This window comes from Salmo salar, chromosome 16 (assembly GCF_965601325.2).
Source record: "Salmo salar chromosome 16, fSalSal1, whole genome shotgun sequence".
Taxonomy (NCBI): domain Eukaryota; kingdom Metazoa; phylum Chordata; class Actinopteri; order Salmoniformes; family Salmonidae; genus Salmo; species Salmo salar.
Genome location: NC_138306.1, coordinates 56,940,183 through 56,953,720, shown reverse-complemented (window position 1 = coordinate 56,953,720; position 13,538 = coordinate 56,940,183). Strand labels below are relative to the sequence as shown.

Here is a 13,538-nt window from a genome sequence, read left to right as displayed (position 1 = left end):
GCACTGTAAGCACTGTACTGTAAGCACTGTACTGTAAGCACTGCACTGTAAGCACTGCACTGTAAGCACTGTACTGTAAGAACTGCACTGTAAGCACTGTACTGTAAGCACTGCACTGTAAGCACTGTACTGTAAGCACTGCACTGTAAGCACTGTACTGTAAGAACTGCACTGTAAGCACTGCACTGTAAGCACTGCACTGTAAGCACTGTACTGTAAGCACTGCACTGTAAGCACTGTACTGTAAGCACTGTACTGTAAGCACTGCACTGTAAGCACTGTACTGTACGCACTGTACTGTAAGCACTGCACTGTAAGCACTGCACTGTAAGCACTGCAGGCACTGCAGGTATTCTGCAGCTAGTTGTGGCTGGACGGGATGTTTGCTGAAGCATGTTGTTATTGAGGCTGTATAGCGGACTACTTCCTGTAAGTTACATACAGTGCATTCGGAAATTATTCAGACCCCTTGACTTTTTCCAGATTTTGTTAAGTTACAGCCTTATTCTAAAATGTATTAAACAGTTTCCCCCTCATCAATCTACACACAATACCCCATAATGACATCACAATACGCCATAATGACATCACAATACCCCATAATGACATCACAATACCCCATAATGACATCACAATACCCCATAATGACATCACAATACCCCATAATGACATCACAATACCCCATAATGACATCACAATACCCCATAATGACAAAGAAAAAAACAGTTTTCTTGCCAATTTATTACAGATAAAAAACAGAAATATCACATTTACCTCCTTCCTGTCCTCCTTCCTGTCCTCCTTCCTATCCTCCTTCCTGTCCTCCTCCCCACCAGCCCTGTGGGCCTCCTTTGGTAACTTACCTCCTTCCTGTCCTCCTTCCTATCCTCCTTCCTGTCCTCCTCCCCACCAGCCCTGTGGGCCTCCTTTGGTAACTTACCTCCTTCCTGTCCTCCTCCCCAGCCCTGTGGGCCTCCTTTGGTAACTTACCTCCTTCCTGTCCTCCTCCCCCAGCCCTGTGGGCCTCCTATGGTAACGTACCTCCTTCCTGTCCTCCTTCCTGTCCTCCTTCCTATCCTCCTTCCTGTCCTCCTCCCCACCAGCCCTGTGGGCCTCCTTTGGTAACTTACCTCCTTCCTGTCCTCCTTCCTGTCCTCCTCCCCACCAGCCCTGTGGGCCTCCTATGGTAACGTATCTCCTTCCTGTCCTCCTTCCTGTCCTCCTCCCCACCAGCCCTGTGGGCCTCCTTTGGTAACTTACCTCCTTCCTGTCCTCCTTCCTGTCCTCCTCCCCCAGCCCTGTGGGCCTCCTTTGGTAACTTACCTCCTTCCTGTCCTCCTCCCCCAGCCCTGTGGGCCTCCTATGGTAACTTACCTCCTTCCTGTCCTCCTCCCCCAGCCCTGTGGGCCTCCTTTGGTAACTTACCTCCTTCCTGTCCTCCTCCCCCAGCCCTGTGGGCCTCCTATGGTAACTTACCTCCTTCCTGTCCTCCTCCCCCAGCCCTGTGGGCCTCCTATGGTAATGTACCTCATTGATGGCCGCCTCCCTGCCCGCCTCGCTCTCCAGGACTCTCTGTTTAAGACTGAAGGACTCCCTCCTCGCCTCCTCTTCCTTCACCTCCTCCTGACACACCCTGGCCTGCAGTTCTCCCATTTCCTCCCTCTGTTGGGCAGCCTCCCTCTCTAGGATCTTCACCTGAACAAGGTAGAGATAGAGACTGATTAGAAGGCTGAGGGAGAAGAAGAACAAGAAGGAGAAAATGAAGCCCCACCTGTCTGCGTAGCTCCTGCATCTCTCTGCGTGCCTGCAGTCGGGACTTCTCCAGCTCTCTCATGGCGCTCCTCAGCTTGGACACTTCCTGCTGCAGGGAGGTCTTACACACCTCCAGGACCATCACTTTCTGCTCCTTGTCCTCCAGGCTACGCCGCAGACTGATGGGAGATATGGAGGCAGAGACAGGGTTATAGAGGTAGATTACTGTCAAAACTATTACAAAAATACACTTTCTGCTCCTTGTCCTTGACGCTACGCCGCAGACTGATGGGAGATATGGAGGCAGAGACAGGGTTATAGTGGTAGATTACTGTCAAAACTATTACAAAAATACACTTTCTGCTCCTTGTCCTCAATGCTACGCCAAAGGCTGACGGAGTAGGAAGCAAATACATGGAGGTAAAAGTACTGTCAAAATATTGAAGAAACGTTTTGTCACATTTCAAATAGTAATGCCTGGGCTGAGTCATAACCCACAATCCCCGTTGTTATATCCGCGGGACTGGTGGGTTTAGGATGTGGCTGAAGGGCAGGGGTGTGGCGGGCGGGTTAAATAAAGAGAAAACAATGCATAAGAAAAAAATTAAGAAATGGATAATTCTTGTTCAATTCAAAGTAGTCTGTTATAGAAGAGAGGACCAAAACAGCAGTCTGGTATAGAAGAGAGGACCAGAACAGCAGTCTGTTATAGAAGAGAGGACCAGAACAGCAGTCTGTTATAGAAGAGAGGACCAGAACAGTAGTCTGTTATAGAAGAGAGGACCAAAACAGTAGTCTGTTATAGAAGAGAGGACCAGAACAGCAGTCTGTTATAGAAGAGAGGACCAGAACAGCAGTCTGTTATAGAAGAGAGGACCAGAACAGTAGTCTGTTATAGAAGAGAGGACCAAAACAGTAGTCTGTTATAGAAGAGAGGACCAGAACAGTAGTCTGTTATAGAAGAGAGGACCAGAACAGTAGTCTGTTATAGAAGAGAGGACCAGAACAGTAGTCTGTTATAGAAGAGAGGACCAGAACAGTAGTCTAATGTTATAGAAGAGAGGACCAGAACAGTAGTCTGGTATAGAAGAGAGGACCAGAACAGTAGTCTGTTATAGAAGAGAGGACCAGAACAGCAGTCTGTTATAGAAGAGAGGACCAGAACAGTAGTCTGTTATAGAAGAGAGGACCAGAACAGTAGTCTGGTATAGAAGAGAGGACCAGAACAGTAGTCTGTTATAGAAGAGAGGACCAGAACAGTAGTCTGGTATAGAAGAGAGGACCAGAACAGTAGTCTAATGTTATAGAAGAGAGGACCAGAACAGTAGTCTGTTATAGAAGAGAGGACCAGAACAGTAGTCTAATGTTATAGAAGAGAGGACCAAAACAGGAGTCTAATGTTATAGAAGAGAGGACCAAAACAGTAGTATAATGTTATAAAAGAGAGGACCAGAACAGTAGTATAATGTTATAGAAGAGAGGACCAGAACAGTAGTCTGTTATAGAAGAGAGGACCAGAACAGTAGTCTAATGGTATAGAAGAGAGGACCAGAACAGTAGTATAATGTTATAGAAGAGAGGACCAGATCAGTAGTCTGTTATAGAAGAGAGGACCAGATCAGTAGTCTGTTATAGAAGAGAGGACCAGAACAGTAGTATAATGTTATAGAAGAGAGGACCAGAACAGTAGTCTGTTATAGAAGAGAGGACCAGAACAGTAGTATAATGTTATAGAAGAGAGGACCAGAACAGTAGTATAATGTTATAGAAGAGAGGACCAGAACAGTAGTCTGTTATAGAAGAGAGGACCAGAACAGTAGTATAATGTTATAGAAGAGAGGACCAGAACAGTAGTCTGGTATAGAAGAGAGGACCAGAACAGTAGTATAATGTTATAGAAGAGAGGACCAGAACAGTAGTCTGTTATAGAAGAGAGGACCAGAACAGTAGTATAATGGTATAGAAGAGAGGACCAGAACAGTAGTCTGTTATAGAAGAGAGGACCAGATCAGTAGTCTGTTATAGAAGAGAGGACCAGAACAGTAGTATAATGTTATAGAAGAGAGGACCAGAACAGTAGTCTGTTATAGAAGAGAGGACCAGATCAGTAGTCTGTTATAGAAGAGAGGACCAGAACAGTAGTCTAATGTTATAGAAGAGAGGACCAGAACAGTAGTCTAATGATTGGGAATGTTTTGGTGAAGTGGTACAATTTGACTCGGGAACAGGAGTGTAGAAATATGATTTCTTTCTGCATCTTGAGAGAATGAATGCACGCTTAGGGACCGTCTGCAAAGGCGGTGGTGCTGTCTTTATTAGCATCATAAAAGCTGAGGTATAGCTTCACTTCTGGTATTTCAACAACATAAAATACGAACCCAAGCCGAACTGAAATCTTATCAAAAACATTTTTTGGATCGTTTTAACAGGTTTTAATATCCTTAATAAAACCGGTCAAACTGATGTAATTTAGAAATGTTTAACTGAAAATCCTCCCCCCCCCCTTCCCCCATTCCTTTTTATCCCCGTTATTGCATTTTCTCCCCGGTCCCTAAACGTCTTCGCTGCGTGAGAGAAGCAGAGATGACAAGAGGAAAGAGAAAACCAACGTTATTGATGTGAACCAGATTGAAGCATTCATTCTATCCCTTTGTGACATCATTCTGGTGAGGGTTTTTATTAAGTCTTCTAGGGGGCAACAATAATGACTAAAGAGATGCTGCACATGTTTAATTATAGAGATATAATTTATAACAAATAGCCTACCAAAATGTCGGAAATGATAAACAGAAACATAGGCCTGTCTAAAAAAAAAAAAAGAAGGCCCGTCAGATAATCTGTACGCCATCTCTGACTGTACAGAGTATTTTCTATATTAGCGGGTTAGGGTCGGGTGTGTGGCTTTTGGTTTTCACTCTATCGCATGGTAGCGGACAGGCGCGGGATTAGAAAACAATCATTTCAAACCAGTTTTGTTTTTGAAAAATCCATAGTGTCAACATCATTTACACACATTGTTGGCTGTATAAGATCAGACAGTCCTGTTTTTTTGATTGATGAATCAGCAAAGGGCTGCTACCTAATGTTGTCGTTCTCTTGAAAGAGGCTCTCAGCTCCTCGTTGGAGGGTTAGATTTAGGGACTGTACAGTACCTGTTGTCTGTATGGGACAGAGTGACTGTACCTGTTGTCTGTATGGGACAGAGTGGCTGTACCTGTTGTCTGTATGGGACAGAGTGGCTGTACCTGTTGTCTGTATGGGACAGAGTGACTGTACCTGTTGTCTGTATGGGACAGAGTGACTGTACCTGTTGCCTGTATGGAACAGCGTGACTGTACCTGTTGTCTGTATGGGACAGAGTGGCTGTACCTGTTGTCTGTATTGGACAGAGTGGCTGTACCTGTTGTCTGTATGGGACAGAGTGGCTGTACCTGTTGTCTGTATGGGACAGAGTGACTGTACCTGTTGTCTGTATGGAACAGCGTGACTGTACCTGTTGTCTGTATGGGACAGAGTGGCTGGACCTGTTGTCTGTATGGGACAGAGAGGCTGTACCTGTTGTCTGTATGGGACAGAGTGGCTGTACCTGTTGTCTGTATGGGACGGTGAGTGGCTGTACCTGTTGTCTGTATGGGACAGTGAGTGGCTGTACCTGTTGTCTGTATGGGACAGAGTGACTGTACCTGTTGTCTGTATGGGACGGTGAGTGGCTGTACCTGTTGTCTGTATGGGACGGTGAGGGACTGTACCTGTTGTCTGTATGGGACAGAGTGACTGTACCTGTTGTCTGTATGGAACAGAGTGACTGTACCTGTTGTCTGTATGGGACAGAGTGACTGTACCTGTTGTCTGTATGGGACAGAGTGACTGTAACTGTTGTCTGTATGGGACGGTGAGTGACTGTACCTGTTGTCTGTATGGGACAGAGTGGCTGTACCTGTTGTCTGTATGGGACAGAGTGACTGTACCTGTTGTCTGTATGGGACAGAGTGACTGTACCTGTTGTCTGTATGGGACAGAGTGACTGTACCTGTTGTCTGTATGGGACAGAGTGACTGTACCTGTTGTCTGTATGGGACAGAGTGACTGTACCTGTTGTCTGTATGGGACAGAGTGACTGTACCTGTTGTCTGTATGGGACAGAGTGACTGTACCTGTTGTCTGTATGGGACAGAGTGGCTGTACCTGTTGTCTGTATGGGACAGAGTGACTGTACCTGTTGTCTGTATGGAACAGAGTGACTGTACCTGTTGTCTGTATGGAACAGAGTGACTGTACCTGTTGTCTGTATGGAACAGAGTGACTGTACCTGTTGTCTGTATGGAACAGAGTGACTGTACCTGTTGTCTGTATGGGACAGAGTGACTGTACCTGTTGTCTGTATGGGACGGTGAGTGGCTGTACCTGTTGTCTGTATGGGACGGTGAGTGACTGTACCTGCTGTCTGTATGGGACGGTGAGTGAATGTACCTGTTGTCTGTATGGAACAGAGTGACTGTACCTGTTGTCTGTATGGGACAGAGTGGCTGTACCTGTTGTCTGTATGGAACAGAGTGACTGTACCTGTTGTCTGTATGGGACAGAGTGGCTGTACCTGTTGTCTGTATGGGACAGAGTGGCTGTACCTGTTGTCTGTATGGGACAGAGTGGCTGTACCTGTTGTCTGTATGGGACGGTGAGTGGCTGTACCTGTTGTCTGTATGGGACAGTGAGTGGCTGTACCTGTTGTCTGTATGGGACAGAGTGACTGTACCTGTTGTCTGTATGGGACAGAGTGACTGTACCTGTTGTCTGTATGGGACGGTGAGGGACTGTACCTGTTGTCTGTATGGGACAGAGTGACTGTACCTGTTGTCTGTATGGAACAGAGTGACTGTACCTGTTGTCTGTATGGGACAGAGTGACTGTACCTGTTGTCTGTATGGGACAGAGTGACTGTAACTGTTGTCTGTATGGGACGGTGAGTGACTGTACCTGTTGTCTGTATGGGACAGAGTGGCTGTACCTGTTGTCTGTATGGGACAGAGTGACTGTACCTGTTGTCTGTATGGGACAGAGTGACTGTACCTGTTGTCTGTATGGGACAGAGTGACTGTACCTGTTGTCTGTATGGGACAGAGTGACTGTACCTGTTGTCTGTATGGGACAGAGTGACTGTACCTGTTGTCTGTATGGGACGGTGAGTGGCTGTACCTGTTGTCTGTATGGGACGGTGAGGGACTGTACCTGTTGTCTGTATGGGACGGTGAGTGAATGTACCTGTTGTCTGTATGGAACAGAGTGACTGTACCTGTTGTCTGTATGGGACAGAGTGACTGTACCTGTTGTCTGTATGGGACAGAGTGACTGTACCTGTTGTCTGTATGGAACAGAGTGACTGTACCTGTTGTCTGTATGGAACAGAGTGACTGTACCTGTTGTCTGTATGGGACAGAGTGACTGTACCTGTTGTCTGTATGGGACAGAGTGACTGTACCTGTTGTCTGTATGGGACAGAGTGACTGTACCTGTTGTCTGTATGGAACAGAGTGACTGTACCTGTTGTCTGTATGGGACAGAGTGACTGTACCTGTTGTCTGTATGGGACGGTGAGTGACTGTACCTGTTGTCTGTATGGAACAGAGTGACTGTACCTGTTGTCTGTATGGAACAGAGTGACTGTACCTGTTGTCTGTATGGGACAGAGTGACTGTACCTGTTGTCTGTATGGGACAGTGAGTGACTGTACCTGTTGTCTGTATGGGACAGAGTGACTGTACCTGTTGTCTGTATGGGACAGAGTGACTGTACCTGTTGTCTGTATGGGACGGTGAGTGACTGTACCTGTTGTCTGTATGGGACGGTGAGTGACTGTACCTGTTGTCTGTATGGGACAGTGACTGTACAGTACCTGTTGTCTGTATGGGACAGAGTGGCTGTACCTGTTGTCTGTATGGGACAGAGTGGCTGTACCTGTTGTCTGTATGGGACGGTGAGTGGCTGTACCTGTTGTCTGTATGGGACAGAGTGACTGTACCTGTTGTCTGTATGGGACGGTGAGGGACTGTACCTGTTGTCTGTATGGGACGGTGAGGGACTGTACCTGTTGTCTGTATGGGACGGTGAGGGACTGTACCTGTTGTCTGTATGGGACAGTGAGTGACTGTACCTGTTGTCTGTATGGGACGGTGAGGGACTGTACCTGTTGTCTGTATGGGACAGTGAGTGACTGTACCTGTTGTCTGTATGGGACGGTGAGGGACTGTACCTGTTGTCTGTATGGGACAGTGAGTGACTGTACCTGTTGTCAGTATGGGACAGTGAGTGGCTGTACCTGTTGTCTGTATGGGACGGTGAGTGACTGTACCTGTTGTCTGTATGGGACAGAGAGTGGCTGTACCTGTTGTCTGTATGGGACAGAGTGACTGTACCTGTTGTCTGTATGGGACAGAGAGTGGCTGTACCTGCTGTCTGTATGGGACAGAGTGACTGTACCTGTTATCTGTATGGGACGGTGAGGGACTGTACCTGTTGTCTGTATGGGACAGTGAGTGACTGTACCTGTTGTCAGTATGGGACAGTGAGTGGCTGTACCTGTTGTCTGTATGGGACGGTGAGTGACTATACCTGTTGTCTGTATGGGACAGAGAGTGGCTGTACCTGTTGTCTGTATGGGACAGAGTGACTGTAACTGTTGTCTGTATGGGACAGAGTGACTGTACCTGTTGTCTGTATGGGACGGTGAGAGACTGTACCTGTTGTCTGTATGGGACGGTGAGTGACTGTACCTGTTGTCTGTATGGGACGGTGAGTGGCTGTACCTGTTGTCTGTATAGGACAGTGAGGGACTGTACCTGTTGTCTGTATGGGACGGTGAGGGACTGTACCTGTTGTCTGTATGGGACGGTGAGTGACTGTACCTGTTGTTGTCGTTCTCTGCTCTCTTCACTGCAGCTCTGAGCTCCTGGTTGGAGGTGTGGATGGCCTCCTTGTCTCGGATCTCGTCCCCCAGCAGCCTCCTGAGGTCCAGCACCTCCTTCCTCTGATCGTCCCTCTCTTGAGCCACCTCCATCAGCTCCCTGTGGGCCTCCATCAGCTCTTCCCGCCCCGCATCACGCTCATCCTCTGCCTGCTGGAGGTCCCGCCGAAGACCCTCCACCTAGCAGGACCAGGGAAGGGAGATGAGAGGATGAACAGAGAGGAACGAGGAAGGGGGCATGGCGAAGGAGCTCAATGGGGCTTCAAACCAGAGATGAATGCCGTAGCACTCGAACCCAAGAGACCAAGTTAGGGCTTGATTCAATCCGTATTGCAGAAGTCCCGCTTTATATCGTGATTGCAAAGGCAGTGTTTACTGTGTATGCAGTCTCCGCGATCGCAGAAACATTGTCTCAACATTTTTATTGCGCTATAGCGCAGATCTTCTGCGATACGGATTGAATCTAGGCCCAAGACTGCTTCAAATTAACCAGACCAAGGAAGGCAGGATGGGGGACGGGGGACGGGGGCATGATGTTTACACAGGTCACATGATATGTTTTCTTCTCATCAATTCTAATCCTCTCCCCTTCCAGCCCATCATACTTTATTTCAGGGGAAAAGGGGGGATGGAGAAGAACCTGGGTTCAAACACTATTCAGAGGAAAAGGGGGGATGGAGAAGAACCTGGGTTCAAACACTATTCAGGGGAAATGGGGGGATGGAGAAGAACCTGGGTTCAAACACTATTCAGGGGAAATGGGGGGATGGAGAAGAACCTGGGTTCAAACACTATTCAGGGGAAATGGGGGGATGGAGAAGAACCTGGGTTCAAATAATATTCAGGGGAAATGGGGGGATGGAGAAGAACCTGGGTTCAAATACTATGCAAAATCATTCATAAACTTTGAGCATTTGATTTAGTCTGCCTGAAGTGCGAGATGGGCGTATGGGACTACTGCATTGGTTCCATTGTGCCAGCCCAACCTCGATCAAGCACATCTAAAGTATTGGGAATAATTCAAATACTATTTGAACCCAGGTCTGGAGGGTAGAAGGAGAGCCCTCTGATTGTGGTCCTCATCAAGTAGATGAGAGTGAAGCTAGGAGGAACCTGTCCCGTCCCATCGGAGCCTGTCTCTCCCCTACAGCAGGAGAGACAATAAACACTGTCTCAACTGGCTTATTTACACTAGGGGTTAACTCAAACTGTGATTTCATTATATTACCAAGAGCTCACTCTCTCTCTCTCTCTCTCTCTCTCTCTCTCTCTCTCTCTCTCTCTCTCTCTCTCTCTCTCTCTCTCTTCAATTTAAGGCCTTCAATGGCATGGGAAACATATGTTTACATTGCCAAAGCAAGTGAAATAGATAATAAACAAAAGTGAAATAAACAATAAAAAAATGTAAGGTAAACATTACACTCACAAAAGTTCCAAAAGAATAAAGACATTACAGATGTCATGTTATGTGGAAATAGTTAAAGTACAAAAGGGAAAATAAATAAACATAAATATAGGTTGTATTTATGATGGTGTTTGTTCTTCACTGGTTGACCTTTTCTTGTGGCAACAGGTCACAAATCTTGCTGCTGTGATGTCACACTGTGGTATTTCACCCAGTAGATATGGGAGTTTATTTCTCTCTCTCTCTTTATCTCTCTCTCTCCTCTGTCTTTCTTTCTCCTATTCTCTCTCTCTCTCTCTACCTTCCTTATCTCTCTCCCTCTTTCTGTCCCCCCTCTCTCTCTCTCTCTCTCTCTCTCTCTCTCTCTCTCTCTCTCTCTCTCTCTCTCTCCCTCTCTCTCTCCTCTCTTCCCCCCCATTTTGTCCCCTTGTTGTACTTTCTCACTCTGCTCTGTCATTGTCAGACATGAGACTCCTGAGCCTGGATTAGTCAAATAATCAAACAAGGGAAGAGCAAGGAGGTTCAAATAATCAAACAAGGGAAAAGCAGGGAGGTTCTGCCATGTCTGACAGTGTGGTTATAGCTCTCTCAGAGACAGTTTGCGTACCAAATGCCACCCTATTAAGTGCACTACTTTTGACTCACACCCTGTATGGGCGCTGGTCCAAAATAGTGCACTATAAACCTAAGGGAATAGGCTGCCATTTGAGACATAGCATCCTGAACACAGGGACCACCAGCACCATACTCATTCTCTCTCATTCTTCACAGTCTGAATTTACTCCTAGACTCAGATAGAGTGAAGGAGGAGAGACAACACTAGAGTTAAAACAGGCGAACAGCTCAAGATCCAGTTCTAAGCTTCCCACTTAGATAAACAACCTCTTATTTCAAGAGAGACCTGGTTCCTGTTTACTGTTTCCTGTTTCCTGTTGTTTGAATATGAACCACAGTCAGGTCAGGGATATAAAACACTGGAGTGATAGTCAACAAGGTGTTGAGTTTGTGTTAGGAGTAGGAGTGTACTGAATTATAATTGTATTAAAAACATAAAAACATATGTTTTAAGTGAGATAGGCACTGGTCTAAGGCCTAATAAGAAGGGAAATTCATGAGCATCACGATGCCTACTCCACCCATGCTCTACCAAGGTTTTACAGCACCACGATGCCTACTCCACCCATGCTCTACCAAGGTTTTACAGCACCACGATGCCTACTCCACCCATGCTCTACCAAGGTTTTACAGCACCACGATGCCTACTCCACCCATGCTCTACCAAGGTTTTACAGCACCACGATGCCTACTCCACCCATGCTCTACCAAGGTTTTACAGCATCATGATGCCTACTCCACCCATGCTCTACCAAGGTTTTGCAGCACACAGCTTTGACCTGCTACAGTAGCTACGTTGGTATTGTACTTCAGACTATGTGTAGGCAGGATGTTTAGGATTCAAAATTCAAAAAGGCACTCGCACATCTGAGCTATCTTTTTTGCAGGTGTATGGTAACAGTTGAATAAAATGGATAAAGAAAAAAAAGCTCTGATGAAGGCCGTGAGACCAATACGTAAAGCTAATTAAAGGGCAGTGATACTATCAACAGCAGTGATGCTATCAACAGCAGTGATGCTATCAACAGCAGCGATACTATCAACAGCAGTGATGCTATCAACAGCAGTGATACTATCAACAGCAGTGATGCTATCAACAGCAGCGATGCTATCAACAGCAGCGATACTATCAACAGCAGCGATACTATCAACAGCAGTGATACTATCAACAGCAGTGATGCTATCAACAGCAGTGATGCTATCAACAGCAGTGATACTAACAACAGCAGCGATACTATCAACAGCAGCGATGCTATCAACAGCAGTGATGCTATCAAGGGCAGTGATGCTATCAACAGCACTTATACTGACATTTGGTACTTTAACGCACGCACACATTCATCACTCCTCCCTGCTCCGTTATCAGATAAGTTAACAATGTGGGTCGACACACAAGTTAACTTCTCAATCTTAGTACATACATTTCACACTTACTTCAGTAACCGGTTAGGGTATAAAGAAATAAACAGACAAGTGTTCATATTTAATATAAGCAATATTTATTATACTTAGATGTTATGGATGAGCGCATTGTTTGTTTGTTTGTTCTGTTCCTCTCTCTCTCCATCTCTGTAGTTTCCGGGTCTGCTGGATAAGGACCCGAGTTAAGGGAATTGGGCTGACTTTGTAGTGCCTGTCCCGAATGGCTCATTAATGTAAATGGGCATATTGAAAGACACTGTCAGTAGTGATGTAATTTTGTAAATGTTATATTGTGATATTGTTTCATAAAAAACGTGTTGCAATGTATATACTTTAGTATGTTTAGTTAAATGGAAAATGTAAGTTTGAATAGGTAATTGCTTAATTAATTATTGTTAATTGTTCTGATCGGAGGGGCTACCCTTACAAAAGGAGCCTCTCTTTCAGTTCATTGAGAGGCATTTTGGATTGAGCTGTGGATGGGGCAGCATTGTTTTTAGCTGTCCCATAAGGTATATGTTTGATGGCAGTTGTCATGGACGTCATAAGGATTGGACCAAGGCGCAGCGGGTAAAGTGCTCATCTTCTTAATTTATTTAAAGAAAAACACTTAAACAAAATAAACAAGCGACGATAACATTTCCATAAGGCTCCCAGGCTATACAGAAAATAACCAGCCACAAAACACAAGTGAAACAAACACAACTAAATATGGCCTCCAATTAGAGACAACGACAACCAGCTGCCTCTAATTGGAGGTCATTGCCAAAAACCCAACATAGAAATAGAAAACTAGATATAAACGTAGAACCTAAACACCGAAACACAAACAAACACCCCCTGCCACGCCCTGACCAAACTACAATGCCAATTAACCCCTTTTACTGGTCAGGACGTGACAGCAGTACTGTTGTTTTTGTTCCGAAATCACTATGTAAATAAACACCCAGAAGCACAGAAGAACTGTTGGTGCTCCGCCATCTTTTTTATTTTGATAGAGGTTAGGTTTTCCAGTTTGGCCTTCTGGCCTACTCTACGTGACAGAGATATATATATATATAGATAGACAGCATATATCTATATATATATCTATATCTCTATATATATCTCTCTCTCTATATATATATATATATATATATATATATATATATATATGCTGTATATATATATATATATATATATATATATATATATATATATATATATATATGCTATATATATATATAGAGATATATGCTGTATATATATATATATATATATATATATATATATATATATATATATATATATATATATATATATATATATATATATATAGAGAGATATATATAGAGATATAGATATAGATATATATATATGCTGTATATATATATATATATATATATA

General features: G+C 45.0%; 1 protein-coding gene across 1 annotated transcript in view; it reads right to left on the bottom strand.

Annotated features, from left to right (window-relative positions):
* The window catches only part of crocc2 (ciliary rootlet coiled-coil, rootletin family member 2), an 85,883-nt gene that overhangs the window by 25,799 nt on the left and 46,546 nt on the right, over window positions 1-13,538 (bottom strand). Inside the window, exons 11-13 of the mRNA XM_045697461.2 lie at window positions 8,652-8,890; window positions 1,772-1,931; window positions 1,528-1,695 (exon numbers count right to left, since the gene is read on the bottom strand). Coding sequence (XP_045553417.2) covers window positions 1,528-1,695; window positions 1,772-1,931; window positions 8,652-8,890 — 567 coding nt within the window. The remainder of the gene's footprint in view (window positions 1-1,527; window positions 1,696-1,771; window positions 1,932-8,651; window positions 8,891-13,538) is intronic.